This window comes from Lutra lutra, chromosome 1, assembly GCF_902655055.1.
Source record: "Lutra lutra chromosome 1, mLutLut1.2, whole genome shotgun sequence".
NCBI classification, from domain to species: Eukaryota; Metazoa; Chordata; class Mammalia; order Carnivora; family Mustelidae; genus Lutra; species Lutra lutra.
The window spans coordinates 69,455,030-69,477,746 of record NC_062278.1 but is presented as its reverse complement, the minus strand read 5'-3'; the positions used below and the strand labels follow the sequence as shown (position 1 = coordinate 69,477,746).

The window sequence follows — 22,717 nt, the reverse complement described above, 5'->3', positions numbered from 1 at the left end:
GGAAGCTTCATCTCAACACTGAACTTCTATGAAAACTCACTGTGGTATTAAAAAAGGGGGGTAGGATGCCCAAACACTAGGGAACTATATACTATGATATATCAATACCACCAAAGAACATTTTTTAAAAAGTTGCAAAAATGGGGTGCCTGGGTGGTTCATTCAGTTAAGTGTCTACCTTCAGCCCAGATCATGATACCAGGGTCCTGAGATCGAGTTCCACACTGGGCTCCTTGCTTAGCAGGGAGCCTGCTTCTCTCTCTCTCTCTCCCTCTGCCTGCCGCTCCGCCCCCGCTTGTGCTGTCAAATAAATAAATAAAATCTTAAAAAAAAAAAAAAAAAAGACGGCAAAAAGACTAATTACATGGGAATATTTCATAATAGTGCTCATTCATTCAACCTATTCTTATTATCTTTCTACTAAGTGCTAAGCAACAGGTTCAATGTTAGGGAATCAAAATTGAGTGAAGAAGAAACTTATATTCTAGTAAATGGGCAAAAACACTACTACAAAAAAAATTATAAATGCTGTAACAGAAAAAAAACTATTATGGGATACACAGGAGCACTTGACACAGTCTTAAAGCAAAGAGGGGCTCAAAGACGTTTACCAGAGATCAGGCTACCAAAGCCTGAGTACCCAGGCCAAGGAGAAGGAAAGAGAACACTCAAAAGCTAAGAAAGAGGACCAGAAGGGCCAGAGAATGGTAGAAAGAGATGACAAGAGAGAAACAAGTCAGTGAGATTATGAAGTGTGTGTGTCATGCTAAGGAGCCCCTGAAGGTAATAGAGATTTACATGAAGAGGTGTGTGAAGCACTTCATAGTCCTATGAAACATTTAATTGAAGCTCTCTGTCAGGCGGTTGGTTTTATTAACATAAAAAAGCCATACCAACTACAGATGTAGATTTGGGAATCTCAACATAGAGATAATAATTCTAGCAGAGTACGTGGACGGTACCCACAGATGTGATGGAGAGGGCACCAAGGTTACTCCCAACACATCATCAACCTCTGAGGTGGCAAAGGAATAAAAACTATTCCCCCTAAATGTTAAGTGGTAAAACTAGGTATCTAACTCTGTATCTTAAATTTTTATTTATACATTTAAAAAATCTATTTACAAAAAGGAAATAAACTATTAAAATGTTAATAGGGGTTATTTAAGTGGTTAAAGATTACCGATGACTTATTTTTTAGGGTTAGTTTTTCTCCCTTCCATTATACAATCAGTGTTAAATGACTGGTCTTTAATCAAACATGACAACTACATGGAAATATTGCTACTAAAGACAGGCAGGATTTTAAACTTCTTTTACTACAGCTAATTTAATTCTATAGATATGAACTGGAAAGTCAAAAAAAATCTAATTAATTTGGGGGCAGAGAAAGGTTGCTACTTAACAACAGTAAAACACAAACTACAGTAATTACAACATCTAGAATATAACACACAAACTTACCCCGTCCCCTCCCTTCTACTACCAGTCCAGGAAGTGCTGTCTCCTGCTAGGTGATGGCTCAGTATGCCTCTGCTGCTGCCGCTGCCACACCCACCACTGACCTTCATTTTTAGCCTGCACACAGGGTAAGGCAAGTCCTGTTACTTTCCCAACAGCGCACATTTTTGTAAAGTTTCTTTTTAATATGTCACACTCCACAGGGCAAAGAACAACATCTTACAAAACTATGTGATACTGGGAAAATAAACACACTTGCCTTCTCCCCTACAGTCAAACACCCAAGATGGGATGGAGTGTGATCTCCAAGGCAGAGCATTTACTGAGGCATGACCCAGAATGGGAGCAGGTGACTGAGAAAATGGCACTTCATGGATCTATAAAAGAAAAGGCATATGAACAAAATGTAGGTGTTAATTAATTTGGTCCAGAATCCTGACTATGCTGAGATCAACAACTCAAGTTTTAAGTTAGTAAGAACATAAAGCATCTACTGACAGATAGCCTTAAGATAATGAACTCCGAAGAAGTCCACAACAGATGTCATTAAATGACATTAAGTTGTAGCAGTTAAAAAAAAACAAAACAGGGGTGCCTGGGTGGCTCAGTGGTTAAGCTTCTGCCTTCAGCTCAGGTCATGATCTCAGGGTCCTGGGATTGAGCCCCACATAGGGCTCTCTGCTCAACAGGGAGTCTGCTTCCCCCTCTCTCTGCCTACTTGTGATCTGTCAAATAAATAAATAAAATCTTAAAAACAAAAACAAACAAAAAAAACAAAAATGGTCTGGCCTTGGAGGTAGTCTAAAGGCCAAGGATCTACTCCTGAGTAAACTTTGACAAATAAGACTATGAGTTCAATTTTCTCACCTATGAAATGAGGGCACAGGGCTAGATTAGTGGCTTTCAAGTTTTTGACTGTGAGCCACAATAAGAAACACATTTTACTTCAGGGTTATCTGTATATACAAAATACAGAAAAGCTTTACAGAATATGTTTCCTTAGAATAAACTTACTAGGTAGAATAAAATGGTATTTTTACTACTCTATTATTCTTAAAAATGTTAACTACAACACATGGTCCATTACAGTATAAATAACAGTAGAGGATCTCTAAGCTATCTTTCACTCTATATATAATGCATTTAGGTATAATTATATATAATGCATTTAGGTTTAATATTTGCAACATAAATCACAAGATGCTAAATTTTCTTTGTCCTGTGTTTTCATACATGACAATTACTTACTCCTGATGTATCCTTACTGTTCAGCCTAAGAAACCAACTCTAGGTACACTTTGATCACCTACAGTGTGCTTTATTTTAGAAGGTTGTTGTGAAGATCAAATGAGGTGATATGTATGTAATGATTTTGAAACTGCCCAACATTCAAGAAGCTACTCAAAATCTTTTACACAGGGATGCCCAGCCAGCTTGGTAAGTACAGCATGCATGTAACTCATGATCCCAGGGTTGTGGGTTTGAGTGTCCAGCTGGGTATAGAGATTGCTTAAAAAAATAAAATCTTAAAAATTCAAATATTTTACATAGCCATGGCAAATAAGGCAATGTGGTGTAACCTGCAGTATTTTCATTTATCCCAAGTGTAAATGCCAAAACTACTTCTTAAATGTGTGGTTTTAGGGGCCCCTGGGTGACTGTCAGTTAAACGTCCAACTGTTGATTTTGGCTCTGGTCATGATCTCAGGGTGGTGGGATCCAGCCCTCTATCAGGCTCTGCACTGGGCATGAAGCTTGCTTAGATTTTCTCGCTCCCTCTACCCCTCTCCCCCATAAAAAATATATGCTTTTAATATATCCTTATAAAGTCTTTTATATCCTTTATAAAATCCTTAGGGTAGAGAAGGCTTTTTTCTACACACCAGCAGATACAGCAATTTTACCAAGGTCAAAAAAAAAAAAAAAAAAAAAAAAAAAAAAAAGGTAATCCCCCCACCCCCACATTTAAATTTAACAGCAACTAGAAAAAAATTGCAAATCAGTTTCTAAAAACAAACAAAATAAAAAACACATTTCCAAATGTAAAGGTTACATATACCACATACGACCTTGAAATTCCACTAGTAGAAACATATCTCAAGAAATAAATTTGTAATAATTTATGCACAAGACTGAAGAGACTGGGAGGAGAGATCAGTATATACAATAAATTACTGGTAAACAAAAAAATCAGGAGATACTCATCTTTCCCTGGATATCTCCCACAAATACATAAACTACATATATTAATAAACATGTTTGTTTTTAAAAATCACGTAGTACATGGAACCATACAATAAAACATTAACCATTAAAATGATATAGATCTTTATTAAAATGGTAAGATGCCGGATGCCTGGGTGGCTCAGTGGGTTAAAGCCTCTGCCTTCAACTCAGGACCTGGGATCGAGCCCCGCATCGGGCTCTCTGCTCAGCAGGGAGCCTGCTTCTCAACCTCTTTCGCTGCCTGCCTCTCTGCCCACTTGTGACCTCTGTCAAATAAATAAAGTATTTTTAAAAAAAATAGTAAGATGCCCACAATATACTCAAAATATTAAGCGGTCCCTGGGTGGCTCAGTCAGTTGGGCCACCGTCTCTTGGTTTTGGCTCAGGTCAAAATCCCAAGGGTCTTGGGTCTAACCCCAGGTACAGGCTCCTTCCTTATCGGGTGGGAAGAGGGGTGTCTGCTTGAAAGATTCTCTCCCTCTGCCCCTCCCCCCAGCTCTCTCTCTAAAATAAGTTTAAAAAAAAATTATAAAGCAACACTTATTGAATGATTTCTTTTCTTTTAAAAAAACTAACATAACACCCTTTGAAGTTTGCCCAGATGTATACCAAAATATTAATAGCGGACATCTTTGTAGTGATGAGATCAGGCAGCTAGCCTGTACAGTGCCTTTCTGAAAATTAGAGCAAGATACCCCTTTTTCCAAGCAGACTCCCCACGCATGAGGACACACAGCCTTGGAGAATGGAGTATGGACTTCAGCCTCTTCAAACCACACCCACATATATCATTGGAGAAATGCCCTTATGTTGAGATAAGATTGCAGATAATTTATGACATTTTGCACTGGTTTACTACTATTCCAATAAACTCAGAAATGTGCTGTTAAAAGTTAACATTTATTTTCAATTTTGAAAAAAGGTCTTGCTTTGATCCTTCTAAAATAAATCGCAACTTGTAGTATTGTGGCCGCTCTTATATAATGACTGACTACCTTTGACCACTGTGCACATTATTTATGTAAGGGCATATACCCAATAAAAGCTCAACCTCAACATCATATAAATACAAAGGTTAGACAAGAAGCACTCTGCAGTAAGAAATGTCATCTAACAAAAAATGAAGGTACTTATTACTGGAAATGAGAAGGCACTGAGGAAGACAGTCTACAAACATTAATGGCTCTCCACCACTCAAAAATTCCTTTAGCAAAAAGGTAGCACATTCTAGAAGCAATAATAACTTCACCATTTTCTCCCCCTTTTAACTGCGGATGCAAGATATTATTTCCTCTTCACATTAGTGGGTTCCCAAAAGACAGCTATCTAAATAAAAATCATGAAGTGTTAGTTAGGCAAGGCATCTGTAAAATAATAAAACCACTGGACTAGGATTAAAGGACAACTGGGTTCTTTTCTTGGCTCTGTGGAATATGTAATTTCACACAAAGCAAAATCACAACCTCTTTAGATCTCATTTTTCTCATTTCTAAACTGGGAATTGGGCTAAAAAACCTCCAAGGCCCCTTTCAGCTTGTGATAGGACTTTAGGCCGACTTTTCAGTCTGGAGGAGCCGACTTCAGTCAGTAGCAACGGTTTATTTTCTGAGTCACAGCTAATTTACTCTCTTCAGGCTTCTCTTAAAGATGTCGTGCCCAAATAGTTCTCCCACTCTAGAAATTTATTCTCACCCCGAAAAAAAGAGGTCAAGACCCACTAAAACGTTTTTCAGAAAGCAGGAAAAAAATAAATTAAAAAGCACTAGTCCTTATTCAGAAGAAAAAAAAGAGAGACACCCTGAAGCAGTACTACATTGGTGGATGGTTTAAATATTTTTTTAAAACAAAGAACTCATACACAAAAAAACATACACAACCATCACACGCTTTGAAGGCACAAAAAACTGTGCCACCTGGGATTTACGTTCCCCAAAAGAAGCCTATTTGCTAGGAAGAAAACGTCTGTAATTAAAAAGGAATCAGGCAGGAATCAACCTTTTTACGGTCTTTTCACTGTCCAAAATCGAGCATTTTCGTGTACCAAGTACTTGGGTAATTAACTCACCACGGCACATTCGTGCCACCCACCCACTTAACACTCACTCGCACTCTTCCGACCGGGGTGGCAGCGTGGACGAGTCACAAGATAGCGGCGAGAGTGGAAATTTCCTCTCCCCGGGCGTGGGGCAGGGTCTGGCTTCCCCGAACCGCTGGGCGCCACCGGCAGCCTCTGCCAGGGCCTCTCCCGGACGGCGCGCTCGGTACAAAGGGAGGCCCGGGCGCTCGGCCCCCGCACGCTCGGGGCTCGGTTTCGGGCAGGGGTCGCCGGCCTCCAGCGCCGCTCGGAGCGGGAGGCCGGAGCAGCACGTGCGCTCGGCACCCGGCGGGGGCTGCCTGCGGGCCCTGCCGAGGCGGCCCGACCGCCACGCTAGAAATGAATGGGGCCGCGCGGCCCCTCCTCCGTCGCCGCCCTTACGAGAGTCCGGCAGCCCCGGCCGAAAACCGCGGTGGGCGGCGGACTCTGCGGCCGCTCTAAGGGCCCCGCGCGGGGAGCCATCTCCCGCCTTTCCTTTCCCACCCGACCCCGCCCGGCGTCCCCCGGACCGCGGCCGGCCCCGGCGCCCAACCGCCGCCCGCTCACCCCAGCTCTTGGCGGTGCGCCCCAGAAACTCTCCGGTGGTCGGGTTGTAGATGAAGAGCTTCCACTCGGCTAGGCTCTGGTTGAAGGACTTCTTCTCTTTCTTCGTCATGGTGTGTGTGCAGACGACGAGGGGAGCGGCGGCCGCGGGGAAGGAGGCGGCAAGGAGCGCGGAGGCGCGTCCCGGCTCAAGCGGCACAGCCCGGCGGCAGCGGACAGCGGGACGGCCGAAGACACCACCTCGCTGCGGTGCGCACTCGAGCCTACTGCGCCGCGCGAGCCCGGCGGCCGCTCGGGCCGCGGGAGCCTGACGTCTCCGCCCGCCGCAACCAATCCGCGAGCCGCTCGGCCCGCGCCGCCGCCGCCGCCGCCACTGCCTCCCGCCCGCCGCTCGGCGCCGCTCGTTTCGGCAAGGACGCCCCGCCCCGGGCCGCGGCCCGCCCCGCGCGGCCCCGCCCCCCGTTTCCCTCCCCTCCCCCCCCAGCCGAGCGCCTCCAGCCCCCCGTCGCGGGACGCTCGGGCTCCCTTACCCCTGGTCAGAGGAGCAGAAACCACACTAAGCAACTTTAAAAGTCAGGAGGGCTTCATAAGCAAATTTATAATAACGAGCCAAAGGTGTGCGCTCCTGACCCGCAGGTTTCTCAGGAGGAGTCTGGGGAGATGCTGGGGACAACCGGGCATCAACTTCTTGCCTGAGGTGACGCGGGACGGGAGAACACCGAAGCGGCTCCAGTCAGCCCGGGTAGTCTACACCGAGGGGGGGACTTCCCCACCCTCTCCCAGAACGGCCTCGCACACCATTTCCGGCGTTCTCTTTTGGGCTCTGTGACGTGACTCAGTCAGCCGCAGGGTCCCGTGAGGCAGCTCGTGTAGGGCATCCTACTGCTCAGAGAACGTCCTTGCCTGACTCTTCTGAAGGGGTTCACCGGGAATCGCGGGCCAATGGAAATTCCATCCCAAGTATAGCTAAGTAGTAACTGAACAGTCGAATTTTCTCCAGATTCAGTTGAATGTATCAAGGAAATTAGTATGTAGGCTTTCCTGCGTTTCCTGTCAGCTCTAAGACCTGCTTTTGCTGAGACAGGGTCTACAGGAAATCAGTTCTTCGTTTAGCGTTGATTCCTACAGAAAGTTCCCGGCTTCTCATCTTTCCCACTGCGATGGATGCTCCCGGTGGTGGGAGCTGAGGGTGCAGCCGACGTTCTTCTACACGAGATGGAGCTGAAGAGTACAGGGCACGGCGACCGGGGTGACAGAATGGAAAGAAATAGAGGAGTTAGGGCAGAAGGGCGTTTTTTAAGGAAAAATAAATGGAGCACCGCTCCTATTTTATTGGCAAATAAAAAATTATGAACGAGGAAATGTAGCACGCATATTATATTTTGGAATAATTGCATTATAATCCATCTGGAAGTTTAAACACAGCCTGCAAATGCTTTAAAGGAGTAATGGGTAAAGAGATTCTGGCATCTCTTGTTTCCTCACTTTGCTTATTGAAGCAAGGAATCACGGAGTACGTCTCTCACCAGTGGAAAAGAAGAAGACTATATTACTGTAACATAATTCCCAGCCACCTTGCCTTTAGCAAAGCTATTTTTATCTCATTAAAAATTTAACTACAGGGGCGCCTGGGTGGCTCAGTGGGTTAAGCAGCTGCCTTCGGCTCAGGTCATGATCCCAGAGTCCTGGGATCGAGTCCCGCATCGGGCTCGCTGCTCAGCAGGAAGCCTGCTTCCCTTCCTCTCTCTGCCTGCCTCTCTGCCTACTTGTTCTCTCTCTCTGTCAAATAAATAAATAAATAAATCTTTAAAAAAAAATTTAACTACAAATTAGCAGGGTTGATAACAGGCTTTTTCGTTTAGGTAAGAGGTGAAGAAGTACAGTCTGATTGAAATAAAATATAAAACCTATCTGCTTTATTTATCTTGTGTGTCTCTGTGTATGCTCATAACAAGCACATTTTGGGAAATAATTACCTGGTACACACAAAGAAAACATGGTTAACAAGAACATTTTGCAAATAGTGTTTCAAAGATTGAGTGCTGTCAGATTTGTAGTTTGCATATTTTTGGTGGTCCTCAATATGATTTTCATATGTACTGCTTTGTGGTTTTCCAAATAAATATTTAAATACAAATATAATTCAGTAAGTAATTTGAAAACCCATGCCTAGTTTAGAATAGTAACTGATCCAATAGATTTCAGTTTGGGGAAAAGTTGATATTCCACTCCAAAATACAGACACTATTTATTTCTCTGATATATGATACTTGAGTATTACCTGGAAGAGAAAATACTGAGTGTACCGGGGAATAGGAGACCTCCATGTTTGAGCAGATACAATATCAACTTTTTAAAAGATTTTATTTATTTGAGAGAGAATGAGAGAGAGAGAAAGAGAGAGCGAGCATGAGAGGGGTAAGGGCAGAGGGAGAAGTAGACCTCTTGCTGACCAGGGAGCCGGATGCAGGGCTCGATCCCACAACTCCAGGATCATGACCTGAACTGAAGGCAGTCACTCAACCAACTGAGCCACCCAGATGCCCCTATAATATCAAATTTCATCACAACTTTTACTATACCTCATTTTTCTTTTTTTTTTTTTTTAATTATTTATTTATTTGTCAGAGAGAAGCAAAAGCGAGCACAGGCAGACAGAGGCAGAGGGAGAAGCAGGCTCCCTGCCAAGCAAGGAGCCCGATGCGAGACTCAATCCCAGGATGCTGGGATCATGACCTGAGCTGAAGGCAGCTGCCTAACCAACCAAGCCACCCAGGCGTCCCACCTCATTTTTCTTTTAAAAGAAAAGTTATTTTGCCAGGATTCCTGCTAAAATTTTAATTTCAGATAGACAATGATAATTTTTTTTAAAGATTTTATTTATTTATTTGACAGAGATCACAAGTAGGCAGAGGCCGGCAGAGAGAGAGGGAGAAGCAGGCTTCCCACTGAGCAGAGAGCCCGATGCAGGGGTCGATCCCAGCACCCTGGGATCATGACCTGAGCCAAAGGCAGAGGCTTAACCCACTGAGCCACCCAGGAGCCCCTGGAAAATTTTTTAATATAAGTATATTCCTTGCAATATTTGGGATATATTTAGACTAAAAATTATTATCGACCTGAAATTCAAATTTACCTGGATATCCTGTATTTTTATTTGCTAAATCTTGCCACCCTACCTGTAGAGGATACCTGTGAATCCCACAGGAATAATACTGATCATTTATACATAGTTAAGTCCTAGGCCCTATACTACTTGCTTAGTGTGATGTATTTGTTAATCTTCACAAGTACCCTAAGAGGGAGATACTGTTTCCCTAATTTTGTAAATGAGGAAATTGAGGTTTAGAGAAATTAAGTAACTTTCCCATGGTCAAAAAGCTATCAAACAACAGTACATTGATTCAAATTCCCATCTTTCCTCCCAACTACTCAGTACTGGTTCCCCAGTGAATGATAGCAGAGCTCTGGGGAAACTTCACAAAGCTGAATGAGGTGGAATGAGATCAAAATGAGAGGAAATGGTTGTGGGGCACTTGGTTGAGAATTCTCTCCAGTCAGCAGAATCCATTTTCTGCCTTCTATGGGCATAAACAAGATCTTTTGGCTCCTAATTTGCTAAAATTGTTAGTTTATTCCTGAATCTTAGAATCATGTGTACAGAAAAAATAGTTCTTATAGCAGCATCTTATTTATAATTTGGTGTTATAACTGATTTGACTTTGATACTAAATCACTGAAAGGCCATTATTTGTCCCTAAGAGGACATTAAGATTTCCTTAGAAATAGTCCTTTCTTATTACAGCAGCTACAACTGTGTTGGCATTATTGTATCCAAGAAACATAGTCATGAACACATATTTCTCTTTATAGAAAATGTCCTTGTCCACACATTAGTTTTCATATTGAATGCTTTTACTAATCCTTTAACAAACAACATCTCTACAGCCTTTGCAGATTAAAAGGTAGACACCTGCATTATTAATCATCTTAAATTAAATGAACCAGTGTTTTTGTAAAGTGTGACATAGTATAAGCCATAGAAAGTGCTCTGTTAAATGGTCAGGATTTTTTTGTTGTAATTTTTAATACTATCATTCATTAGATTAGGTGACTTTGAAAAAGTGTATGATATGATCTAATGGGATAATTTACTAAATGAAAAATAAATTCAAATGACCAACTCAATGTGAACTACTTAATAATTTGGTTATAAAAATTAAAAGGAGGGGCACCTGAGTGGCTCAGACCTTAAGCATCTGCCTTCGGCTTAGGTCATGATCCCAGGGTCCGGGGATGGAGCCCAGCATCAGGCTCCCTGCTTAGCAGGAAGCCTGCTTCTCCCTCTCCCACTGCCCCTGCTTGTGTTTCCTCTCTTGCTGTGTCTTTCTTTGTCAAATAAATAAGTAAAATCTTAAAAAAAATTTACAGGAAAAGTGAAGGTATAGGTGAAACAAGAATGGCAGAAAGTTGATATTTATTGAAGCTGGGTGAGTCCATGGAGTTCATAATATTTTGAAATTTTTCATAATAGAACTTTTTTTTTTTTAATGGGGCAAAGGTTAGGCAATTTTTCTGGTTCACCTTGTTGGAAAATAACCAAGAGAAGGTATAGTTTTAATAATTTTCAAAAGAACTATTTAAAAAGAAGCTGACCTCAGAGAAACTATTCTAGTGAACTCAGGAAAATTTGAGAAGCCCATGTATCCATAAAACAAGTTTATATATATCTGCATATTTACATATAGATATATAGAGCAATCAGAGACCAAAAAAAGAATTTTTTGGAAATTTAAAATATAATTAATTGCACTAATTAAAAAAAATCAGGGGCACCTGGGTGACTCAGTGGTTAAGTACGTGCCTTCAGGTCGGGTTGTGATCCCAGGGTCCTACAAGAAGTCTGCTTGTCTCCTTCCCTCTGCCTCTCCCCACCCCCCCAACTCTCTCAAATAAATAAATAAAATGTTAGAAAAAAAAAAAAGTAAACAGAAAGGCTGAAAGAAAAAGTCAGGAGAATCTCCCAAAGTGTAAAGCAAAAAGACAAAGGGGAAGAAATATTTTTAAAAGTCAAAAAGCTGTATCAGGTCAATCCAGGGAGGATAATAGTCAACTAACAAGAAAACTCAGGAGAAAAAATATGAGAGGAATAATAAAACATTTCTTAGAGATAGGAGTCTTCAGAGTAAAAGGGCTTACCAAGTGCCACACAAAATGAAAGAAAATAAACCCCTATGTCACCATAAACTTGTGACTTTATTGTACATCAAGTACTAAGAGAAGATTCTAAAAGCTTCCAGAGAACAAGCAACAGGTCAACTACAACAGAACAAAAATTTAATTGGCACTAGTCTTCTCATCAATAGCACTCAGTGCCAGAAAACAGTAGAGCACTGCTTTCAGAGTTCTGAGGAGCTGAGTATCGTAACTGGCTAGGCTATCACTCAGCTATAAGGGTAAAATGAAGGCATGTTCAGACATGTAAGAACTCAAAAAGCTCACCTCTCAAAAATTCTTTCTGAAAAAATCGATTAAGGATGAAACAATAAAAAGAAAAAGGAATCCAAGAATCAGAAAAGCCTGAAATCCAAGAAACACTGAACCCTAACCCAATGAAAGGAAGGCCTAGAATGATAGCTGTACAGCAGACCAACTGATACTGAACTGGAGAAGAATGTCCTCAGGCAGAGAGTGGACTCCATGCCACAGAGACTGGGATCAAGATCCGGGGCAAATTTAGTCATATAGTGAAGGCATGTGCTTCCTTTGCTAAGAGGAAAAATGAAAAGCAAGGAAAACTGCATCCCAAATATAAAGCAAACTAAAATGTGTTATTATTTGGTGCTTCTAATGGAGTATTTGAAAATGTAATTATATAATCCTGATGTTTGAAGCATCTCTCCCAGAGCTATGGGCCAGTGATACAGATTTGCCTTTTCTATTCTGATGCATTTTCCTCTATAGTGAATACTACTTACATAAGCAAAATAGTATAATTACACTTTATTGGCTTTCAATATTTAGTGTCAACTGAATGCCCATTCACAGAACAAAATGTGAACGTTATAAATTCTAACAGTATAAAAGTGGCTCGGTGGTTCAGCAACTGCCTTCGGCTCAGGTCATGATCCCGGAGTCCTGGGGTAGAGTCCCACATCAGGCTCCCTGCTCCATGGGGAGTCAGCTTCTCCCTCTGACCCTCTCCCCTCTCATGCTCTATCACTGTCTCTCTCTCAAATAAATACATAAATAAATAAAATCTAAAAAAAAAATAATAATAAAAGTAGTGCTGGAGTGGTGAAGTGGTGAAGTCAAGAGGTCCATGGAGGAGAGAGAGTTGAAGGGAAATTTAGATGTGCTCGTTCTCTTACATAATAAATAAGGTAAGAGCTGTCAAGAGGTGCTTTCTGCCCCTGGACACCACTGAATAAGCATCATTAAAGTCCCCCCTCCCACCGCTATCATATTTAAGTCAGAGACTCCCAAAGAGCCTGAACAGCTGCAGAAGCTCTTCATTGGGGGGTTGAGTTCTGAAACAACTGATGAGTGTCTGAGGAGCAATTTTGAGCAAGGAGGAACACTTACAGACCATGTGGTAATGAGAGATCCAAACACCAAGCCTTCCAGAGGCTTTGGGTTTGTCACCTATGCCACTGTAGAGGAGGTGGAGGCGGCCAGCAATGCAAGGCCTCACAAGGTAGATGGAATTGTTGTGGAACCAAAGAGGGCTGTCTCAAGAGAAGATTCTCAAAGACCTGGTGCTCACTTAACTGTGAAAAAAATGTTTGTTGGTGGCATTAAAGAAGACAGTGAAGAACCTCATCTAAGAGATTATTTTGAACAATATGGGAAAACTGAAGTGGTTGAGATCATGACTGACTGAGGCAATGGCAAGAAGAGAGGCTTTGCTTTTGCAACATCTGATGACCATGGCTCTGTGGACAAGATTGTCCTTCAAAAATCCCATCCTGCCAGATGCCTGGGTGGTTCAGTGGGTTAAGCCTCTGCCTTTGGCTCAGGTCATGGTCTCAGGGTCCTGGGATCAAGCCCCACATCAGGCTCTTGGCTTGGTAGGGAGCCTGCTTCCCTCTCTCTCTCTCTCTCTGCCTGCCTCTCTGCCTACTTGTGATCTCTCTCTGTCAAATAAATAAATAAATAATCTTGAAAAAAAAGATCCCATCCTGTGAATGGCCACGACTGTGAAGTAAGGAAAGCCCTATCTAAATAAGAGATGGTTAGTACTTCATCCCAGCCAAAGATGTCAGAGTGGTTCTGGAAACTCTGGGGGTGGTCGTGGAGGTGGTTTGGGTGGAGGTGGTTTGGTTGGTCACGGAGATAACTTTGGTGGCGGTCAAGGTGGTGGTGGCTATGGGGGCAGTGGGGATGGCTATAATGGATTTAGTAATGATGGAAGCAACTTTGCAGGTGGTAGAAGCTGTAAGGATTTTGACAATTACAACAATCAATCTTCGAATTTTGGACCCATGAAAGGGGAAAATTTTGGACCCATGAAAGGGGAAAATTTTGGAGGAAGCAGCTCTGGCCCCTATGGTGGTGGAAGCCGATACTTTGCCAAACCACAAAACTATCCTGGGACTCCAGGATCATGACCTGAGCTGGAGTTAGTCGCTCAACCAACTGAGCCACCCAGGCGCCCCCCTTTGTTGTTGTTGTTGTTTATAAAACTCAAATGTTCCTGCCAAATTTGAGGTATTCGATTCCTTAATCAAAAATCTTTTATGAGCATTGTCATTCTACATGTGACAGTTTATTTCTGATTGTTACCATGGAGGACTAAACGCTACAGAAGATGTGTAGTTTCGAAGACAGTTCTTGACATTCTAGTGGGATCATCAGATTGCTCATAGACTCCTACATCTCTGGGGGGAGAGATCCTTGAGATCAGCTGGTCTAAGCTCCACTGTTAATAGAGGAGAAAACTGAATCTCAGAGACAGAAATATTTGACACAGGAAGTTCATGAGGTAGATAAGGGACCAGAGAGCATTCAGCTCCTGGTGAGACCTTCTTTCTGTTACAATGTGTTGTTTCCTCAGCTCAGACACTCATCACCAAAAATATCAGTGTTTACGAAACAAGAAACTCGTTTAACATGGGCTTCAGTAAACCTGGAAATCATGATTCTCCAGAAATTCTATAAATAAAAAAATGTTGCCCCTCAGAGGTCAGGAGTAATGATGGTAAACAAAATTCTTTCCATATCCTGAAGTCTAGGGCATCCTTCTATGAATAAGGAAATGTGGGCTGAAAAAATAGTAGGTTCTATCTATCCATATTCCATCTTTATTTGAACAAAGGTATCTACCAAATCATGATCAAGACTCATTTCCCTCTATTCAAATAAGCTGTGGGTTTCTGGTGTGGTTGCCAGACAACTCCTAGGGCAAAGTTGGAGCAATTCAGAACTTGAATCCAATTTTCTAGTTCCAGGATTGTGTTATCTGATAGTATTAATAAATAACTGACTTATTATTTCAACAATCTCTTTTCCTTTCAGTTTGATGTTTTGTTTTTAGTGGAAAATAATTGTGTCAGAGGAGTGACTGTGTTCTTTTAAGAAGGAACTATCTGCCACAATCCGACTAAGAGGAACATGAGGGAAAATTTAAATGTCACGTTAGGCAATATCTCAACATTATTTCCTAAGAGACTTGATAATGTCTCCAGGGCCGTGGGAATTCAAATTCTTTGATTCTAATTACTGTGTTGCAACCGTCTCACTCTATTACCATAACTTAATTACTTTTACACAAATTCATTATCTCTAGTGCACTTGTGTACAAGTATATAACTGCCCTACTGGCAATATTATGAGGAAAATGGTCTTTTGGTTAAACGATGGTTTGGGAGTTCGGAAATCCCCATAAATGCATATTGTGTTTCAACTTCCTGCGAAGTACAAAAGTTTATGTTAGTTAATGATCTTTCCATATCAAGACAGAGAAAACAAACTCAGACTGACTTAAACTATAAGGAGAATTTGCAAGTGAATATAGCTTGAAGTCCAGAGGTTTACTGACCTTAGGAAAGCTTTGACCCAGGGCCCAAATGAAGTAAATAAACCTTGGATTCTTGCTTTCCACTTATTGGTTCCATTACCATAGGGTTAGTTTCCAGAAGCTTCTGGGCCTACATATTTCCAGATTCAGATCCAGCAGAAAAGAGAGTCAGCATCCTCAATAGCTTGAATAAAACTCCCCATTGTAGTCTCATCAGCCCCCTACTGCCCTGACTTACGACTGTGTTTGTCCTAAACCAACTCTGAAGGCCAGAGAGATGGGATATGCTGATGGGGTCAAGCCCAGGAGAGTCCACTTTTGACCTGGGTGTGGGGTCAATTCCTCTCAAACACATGATTCAGAAATTTCCAATAGTGTTGGGGAGAGGGAAGGGGAGATAAATCTTACAACCTTCTATTTAAATGCCTTCAAAAACTACATCTCAACCTAAGTCATTCTTACATTCACTTATTCATTCAACTAACATTTTTTCAGGGCTCACTATATGTGAGGTCTTGACTCCATTCTTTTTCACTCCATTTCCAGGTTCCCCCTTAAGAACAAGAGCAAAGTCCAAGATATGGACCCCAGAGTGGGGGCAGAATTATGAGAGAGATTAGGAAAACTGGTTTCCCACAACATCCATATTTTTAGGACTCATTCCTTACATTTTCAGCTTTCTGGGAAAGAAAAAGAAACAGCATCCCATGTCTTCCAGCTGTACCATTCACAATTTGGAGGTTAACAGACTCATTAAAGCCCACTCACAGGCCTGGATTAAGAATCCTCAGTCTAATGTGATCACGAAGATGTACAGGTGGTCCTCTTCAGTACACAAGATCTACAATGCTAGGATGTTTTGACAGTGACATTTGAAACAGAGTCTTGCTTTTCTGAATGGCCAAAGAAAGAAAAGCACATTCTAGTTCTTCATCCCTCTTTTTTTTTTTTTTTAATTTATATATTATGTCTGCTGAGCAGAGAGCCCGATGTGGGGCTCAATCCCAGGACCCTGAGACCATGACCTGAGCTGAAGGCAAAGGTTTAACCCACTGAGCCACCCAGATGCCCCAAGCTCATTCTACTTCTTGGAAGAGATCACCTTTTATCTAAGTTGAGGAGAGAGGTAGTTACAGCATATAGTGGTAGGGCTTGGGTTCCCAAATGCCACCCAAGTCCTGGGTGGAGTTAGATCAGAAAACTTGCTCTCTTGAGCACATGGGTTATACAAAATAGGAAAGATAGGGAGTGTTCATGTATTTCAATGTTCCCACTGACTGAGCAGGAAGCAGCAAGAGAGATAACAGATGATTAAGGCCCCTCTCCAGGCTCCCTTTGAGAAAGAAGCCTTTGGGAAAACACATGCAGAAAATGAGAGACAAATAGAACCGAAATGTTTTTAACCATTCCTTGATTTTGCCTGCCCTGTTTACAAAATGTTTACAAAACATTCTGAAATAACCAAATGAAGTTGCTACATATCTAGGATATCATGAGGATGGGGATTTTGGCATTTATAATATGTTAAGCACAGCTGCTCCTTTTTTTTTTTTTTTTTTTTAACTAACTCATTAGATCTGTGGACCTTGAGGATCCTTTCTATTTCTTTTTCTGGGGGGAATAAATGCTTTGGCATTTAACATGGATGCTCTAATCCTACTAGTATCAACTATGGGACTTGTTCCAGTGCCCTTGCTTGACGGTAGGCACAATGAACGTAAACTTGGAAGGTAGGAGAGGAAAGGGAAAAGAGAAGACAAATGGAAAAGTAGAGAAAGGCAAGCAGCAGCCCTTTGACCCAGCTTGGCAAAATGGTAGGAAAAAAGATGTACCTTAATTTTTACCAAGGTTTGACCTCATGCCCACAGTAATATTTTAGTGAAAGTCCTTTAGGTGTTGTTGAGGGAGACAATGACAGTGCAATAGAAAGGTGGGCTCATTATCTCTAAGACGACGCACATTGGCCAGGAGGAAAGTGAAATCCAAGCTTTAGTCCCCATCTTGTTTCTAGGCTCTTCCTTTGCAGGACATTCCCAAGAGTGTGGCTTTTCAGCTGACACTGCTACCTATTGTTACCTGTGGCCTTTCGCGATGGAGTACGGAGTCTCTCAAACAGGCTAGTACCAGCAGAGATTAACTTCCTTTTGTGTTGTCCAGATTTACAAATAGATCTGATCCTCAAATAGTTCTTCTGGAAGTAAGGACAAGGTGTTTATCTGCCAGTCTTCCTAAGAAGGGCTTAATTAGGTGATGTCTTTCAAGCACTTTGGACTTCTCAGATGAGCCAGCCTTCTTGAATGAATGTACTTTGATTACTGCAATTAACTTGGGAGTCAGAAGGGGGGTTTACACACATTAAACATAAGACTTGTCTTCATAATTTCTTCCAGATTCGGCTCCTTTTAAATTTAAGTGGGTCTTCTAGCAGTAATTTGTCAGCCGTTTCTGACTGCACTTGATATTCTGAAGAAGTTGTTCATTCGTCTGGTGTGAGGAACTTGGCTTAGAGCTTTGGTTGGCTCCTGACTACTTCCACCTCCCACCTGCAGACCCAGCACTACCTCCAGCTCTAGGAACAATGCTTACGGGCAGGAGGTCTCCAGAACCCTGGCGGTAAACTCACTGGCTCAGGATACGGTTGGTCTTGCTCTTTCCTGCCACTGCTTTGACCTTGGTTTCCGGGTTTCTAGTAACCAAGTTATCTGCCTACTTTCTTCTTCATGGCTGACCCTTGGTCTGTTCCTGAGTCCTTAGTGATTGCATTTCCCTCCCAGTTGCTCAGTGAGATCATTACCCTCTATTTCCTCCAGGGACTGGAGGACCCCGATTCCTAAACTCTGCTTAAGTCATCTCACTTTCCTTGGCACGCAATCACTTACCTAACAAAGGTATGAGAGCATTAGTATTTTCATGTAAGGCATATGTCTTTTATTTTTAACAAACAGAAAATTTTACACTTGAGCTATTAAACTTATTGAATGTGCTGAGTCTCACTGAAAACAACTCATTAACTTGCCTTACACTGAATTGTTATCAGCTGACAGGAATAAGATGGGCCCTATAAACTAAGCAATCACCTAACACCTCATAATTTAAGCAGAAAGAAGCTGAAAGATCAATAAAAATATGGATGAACATTTCAATAAAATGTGAACCTACCATAATAACCATTTGGTCAAGAATCCCATTTTAGTTTTTACAAGACATGAAAAGTTTAAGAATTAAGAATCATAGCCATAACAATTGCCATAATCATCTTGTTGTTTAAAACAGGAGGGAAAAACTGATATAGAAATTGATATATTCTATTTTTGTCTCTAAGTTATGTTGGCAGAAAAAAAATGTGCTTCAACTTCATAAGTAAGAATTTGTTTGGAGAATCTTTTCTTAAAGACAGGAGTTTCTGTCTCTATTTTATCACACTGAAAAGGCCCAATAACCCAATGGCAGCATAGGATTTAAAAAGAAAAGAATTCCCTTTAGAAATGGTATATGAGGGGCGCCTGGGTGGTTCAGTGGGTTGAAGCCTCTGCCTTCGGCTCGGATTGTGATCTCAGGGTCCTGGGATCGAGCCCCACATTGAGCTCTCTGCTCATCGGGGAGCCTGCTTCCTCCTCTCTCTGCCTACTTGTGATCTCTGTCTGTCACATAAATAAATATAATCTTAAAAAAAAAAGAAATGGTATATGAAAATATTTAGTTGTTGTATGAGCATCATATATGACCAATACATGCAAAATGAACTGTAAAGCTCTCACACTTTTTCTGGGCTCTGAAACCATTGATAGCATTTATGGTATTTATGCTGTTACAGTTTGATAGAGCCCATATTTTTTAGTAAGGGCATTTTCAGCTGCCTATAACAAAAACCAATTTTTTAAAAAGTGGTTTATACAAGAAGAATATATTTTTCCCATGTAGGAGGTGCCAGAGTTGGTTCAACACTCAGCAGCATCATAGAGAATCCAAGACGTCCCATCTCATTCTCAGTGGGTCAGCCTTGTGTTTCTTCAGGGTCCCAGCAGGTCCATAGGGACATGTCCCCAAGCACGGAGCAAGGAGCAGGGCCTCCTCACAGATATCCCTTTCTTATTGTTGGTGAAGAAAACCTTTCCCAAAAGCACCCCTCTCTCCCTCTTCTGCCATCTCATTGACCAGAACTTTGTCATACAGTATCTTTAGTCAAAAAGTGATTAATCTGCTCTTGGTAAGTTTTCTACCTTTACTAAGCCATGAGACATTGCATATTCTATGAAGTTTATCTGCCTTTTAAAGTCTTGGTAGTACTCACCCTGCTGAGCTGTGTGGACTTCTTTTTTTGAAGATAGATCTTTGACTACCTATTTTTTATGCTATTATTGGTAAATTCATTTCTTGAGTTGTTTTTGGAATTTGCATTTTTCTAGAAAGTTACTCTTCATAGTCTGGATTTTTAAAGTCATGGGAATAAAGTTGTAGATAGCATGTAAAAATTTTTTGATCTGAAAAAAATTTTTAAAAAATCTCTGCATCCTGTTTTCATTTCTAATGTTCTTGTGTCTTTTTTCTTTCTTTCTCTACTAGATAATACTTGCCAAAGGCTTTCTTTGTTTTGATCTTGTCAAAGCATAGAATTTAAGTCTATTGTTTATGGTTTTTTATTTCATGTTATCTTTATCTTTCTTATATTTATTGATTCCTTCCTTCTCCCTTCTTTGGTTTACATGTTATTTCTTTTCTAGTTTCTACAATTGAAAGTTAAGTTCATTTATTTTCAGTCTCTCCTGCTTTCTAACATCTGGATTTAACATCATAATTTGCTCCCTGAGAAACAATTTTGTTATGATTTAGAGTTTTAGATACTTTGTTCTCACTGTCATCGGTTTCTTAATAATTCTACTGCCCCACCCTGTGGGGGAGTTATACCCCACACCATTGATGCTAGACTCAGCTGCTTGACTTGAGCTAGCTGATAAACATGAGTGGAAGTGAAACCGACATTTTGAGTCATGATCTGATTCATCATCTTTTTACTTCTGAAACAATGTGCTAAGACAGGCCTGCTCTTTCAGCCTGCACACCAGGCTGAAGATGACACAGAGAGTGGCAACTGACCTGGGGCACTGATGTAGTGGTAGTTATAGGTAGAAATGAATCTTTGTTTATTCTAAACTCTTGAAACAGCCTTAAATACTTCACGATTCATGTCTAAAGAGTAACAGCATCTTCCTATAGAGATAAAAATTGAATTTTCATATTTAAAGCAATTAATGATGATTTCTTAATATCATCTGATACTTACTACATATTTAAACTTCCTCATTCGGCCCCAAAATGTCCTTTCTAGTTGGCTTGTACAAACCACAAACCAATCCAGAACCATACGTTCTATTTAATTGTTATGTTTTTAATCTACCTTTTAACCTAGAACAGTTGCTTTTTTTATTACATCCATTTGTTGAAGAGCCCAGGCCAGTTGTCCTAAAGAATGAACCACCTTTTTAGCTTGTTTGCTTCCCTATAATGTTGTTCAGCTTATTCCTCTATCCCCTATAATTCATGTAAATAAGTTAGATATAAACCTTTGGTTAGATCCAAGTTACACATTTTGGCTAGAATGCAATATATGTGATGTTGTATACTTCACACCGCATCACAGCAGAAGACACATAATAGCTGTTGATCTCACCATTAGCAATGGTGATGAGATAGATGATCACTAGATTAAACAGGAACAGCCTCTCCCTCCATTATATAGTTATACTTTTATCTCTTACGGCCAGCAAGTAACCCAAGTGCCATTACTTTGGTATCATATGAAGAACCACTACTCCATTCATAGAGGTTTTAGCATCAACTGATAAGCTTTGCTTGAACTAATAATTTCATTAGTGGCTAAAAATGATTCTTGCATAGAGTAGAGCTGTCCCTTCCTAACTAGAGCCATTTGGTGTCTGCAATATAGATGCTACCTGAAGGGCAATTTAAATGCTTAATCATTTCTCTTTAGTTATCGACTTTCAAAGTGAAGAGTTGGTTCAAAAGGGGACAAATCACTTTTCCCCTGGATTTCTCTCGTCATGGACTTTCTAAGATTTGATGTGTTTCATCTATCAGTGTATTTCTCTTTTCTGTATGCAAATTGTTTCTAATGCAATTCTTTATGAAATTATTGATTCTATTGGAATCCTTCACATGAGGAGACAGAAACAAAGAAACCTAAGTCATTGGACTCAGTAAGTCAATAGAAAAGTGGCTCTCAGCCAACCCAGGTGGCTCAGTTGGTGAAGCGTCTCACTCTTGGTTTTGACTCAGGTCATGATCTCAGGGTCTTGGGATCGAGTTCTTCATTGGGCTCCGTGCTGAGTACTGAACCTACTTGGGATTCTCTCTCTCACTCTCCTTCTGTCCCTTCCCCCCATGTTGTGCATGTGAACACATTCTGTCTCAGATAAATAGATACATAAAATCTTAAAAAAAAAAAAAGTGACCCTCAACGAGGAGTAATTTTGCTCCCCAGAGGACATTTTGGTAAGATCTGGAGATATTTTTAGTTGTCATAATTTCTTTAATGTTGTATTTAATTTTGTAATAATTTTAAAGATTTAAAGTAACACTAAAGGGACGCCTGGGTGGCTCAGTTGGTTAAGCAGCTGCCTTCGGCTCAGGTCATGATCCCAGCGTCCTGGGATCGAGTCCCACATCGGGCTCCTTGCTCATCAGGGAGCCTGCTTCTCCCTCTGCCTCTGCCTGCCATTCTGTCTGCCTGTGCTTGCTCTCTCTCCCTCTCTCTCTCTGACAAATAAATAAAAATAAAAAAAAAAATCTTAAAGTAACACTACATTTAACATTTAAGAAAGTCACATTATAGTACCTGTAACATGCTACTTACTGACATTTTTTTTAAAGATTTATTTATTTAAGATATATATATATATATAGAGAGAGAGAGAGAGCATGAGCAGGGGGAGGGGCAGAAGAAGAGGGAGACAAGCACACTCCCTGCTGAGCAAGGAGCCCAATAGAAGGCTTGATCCCAGGATCCTGAGATCATGACCTGAGCCGAAATCAAAAGTCGAACAGTTAACTGACTGAGCCACCCAGGCAACCCTTTATTGACAATTTTTTAAAAAGATTTTATTTCCTTATTTGACAGAGGGAACAAGAGAGCACAAGCAGGAGGAGCAAGAGAGGGAGAAGCAGGCTCCCTGCTGAGCAGGGAGCCCAATGTAGGGCTCAATTCCAGGATCCCAGGATCAATGACCTGAGCCAAAGGCAGACACTTAACTGACTTGAGTCACCCAGTCGCCTCCTTTATTTTTTTTTATTGACATTTTTTTTTAAAGATTTTATTTATTTATTTATTTGACAGAGAGAGCTCACAAGTAGACAGA

General features: G+C 41.2%; 1 protein-coding gene and 1 pseudogene across 1 annotated transcript in view; one reads left to right on the top strand and one right to left on the bottom strand.

Moving 5' to 3' along the window:
- The window catches only part of ATP1B3 (ATPase Na+/K+ transporting subunit beta 3), a 45,409-nt gene extending 38,721 nt beyond the window's left edge, over nucleotides 1-6,688 (bottom strand). Inside the window, exon 1 of the mRNA XM_047726764.1 lies at nucleotides 6,329-6,688. Coding sequence (XP_047582720.1) covers nucleotides 6,329-6,437 — 109 coding nt within the window. The 5' untranslated portion in view covers nucleotides 6,438-6,688. The remainder of the gene's footprint in view (nucleotides 1-6,328) is intronic.
- A 6,179-nt stretch (nucleotides 6,689-12,867) lies between these two features.
- LOC125097543 (heterogeneous nuclear ribonucleoprotein A1-like) lies at nucleotides 12,868-13,935 on the top strand (annotated as a pseudogene).
- Nucleotides 13,936-22,717: the final 8,782 nt, after the last annotated feature.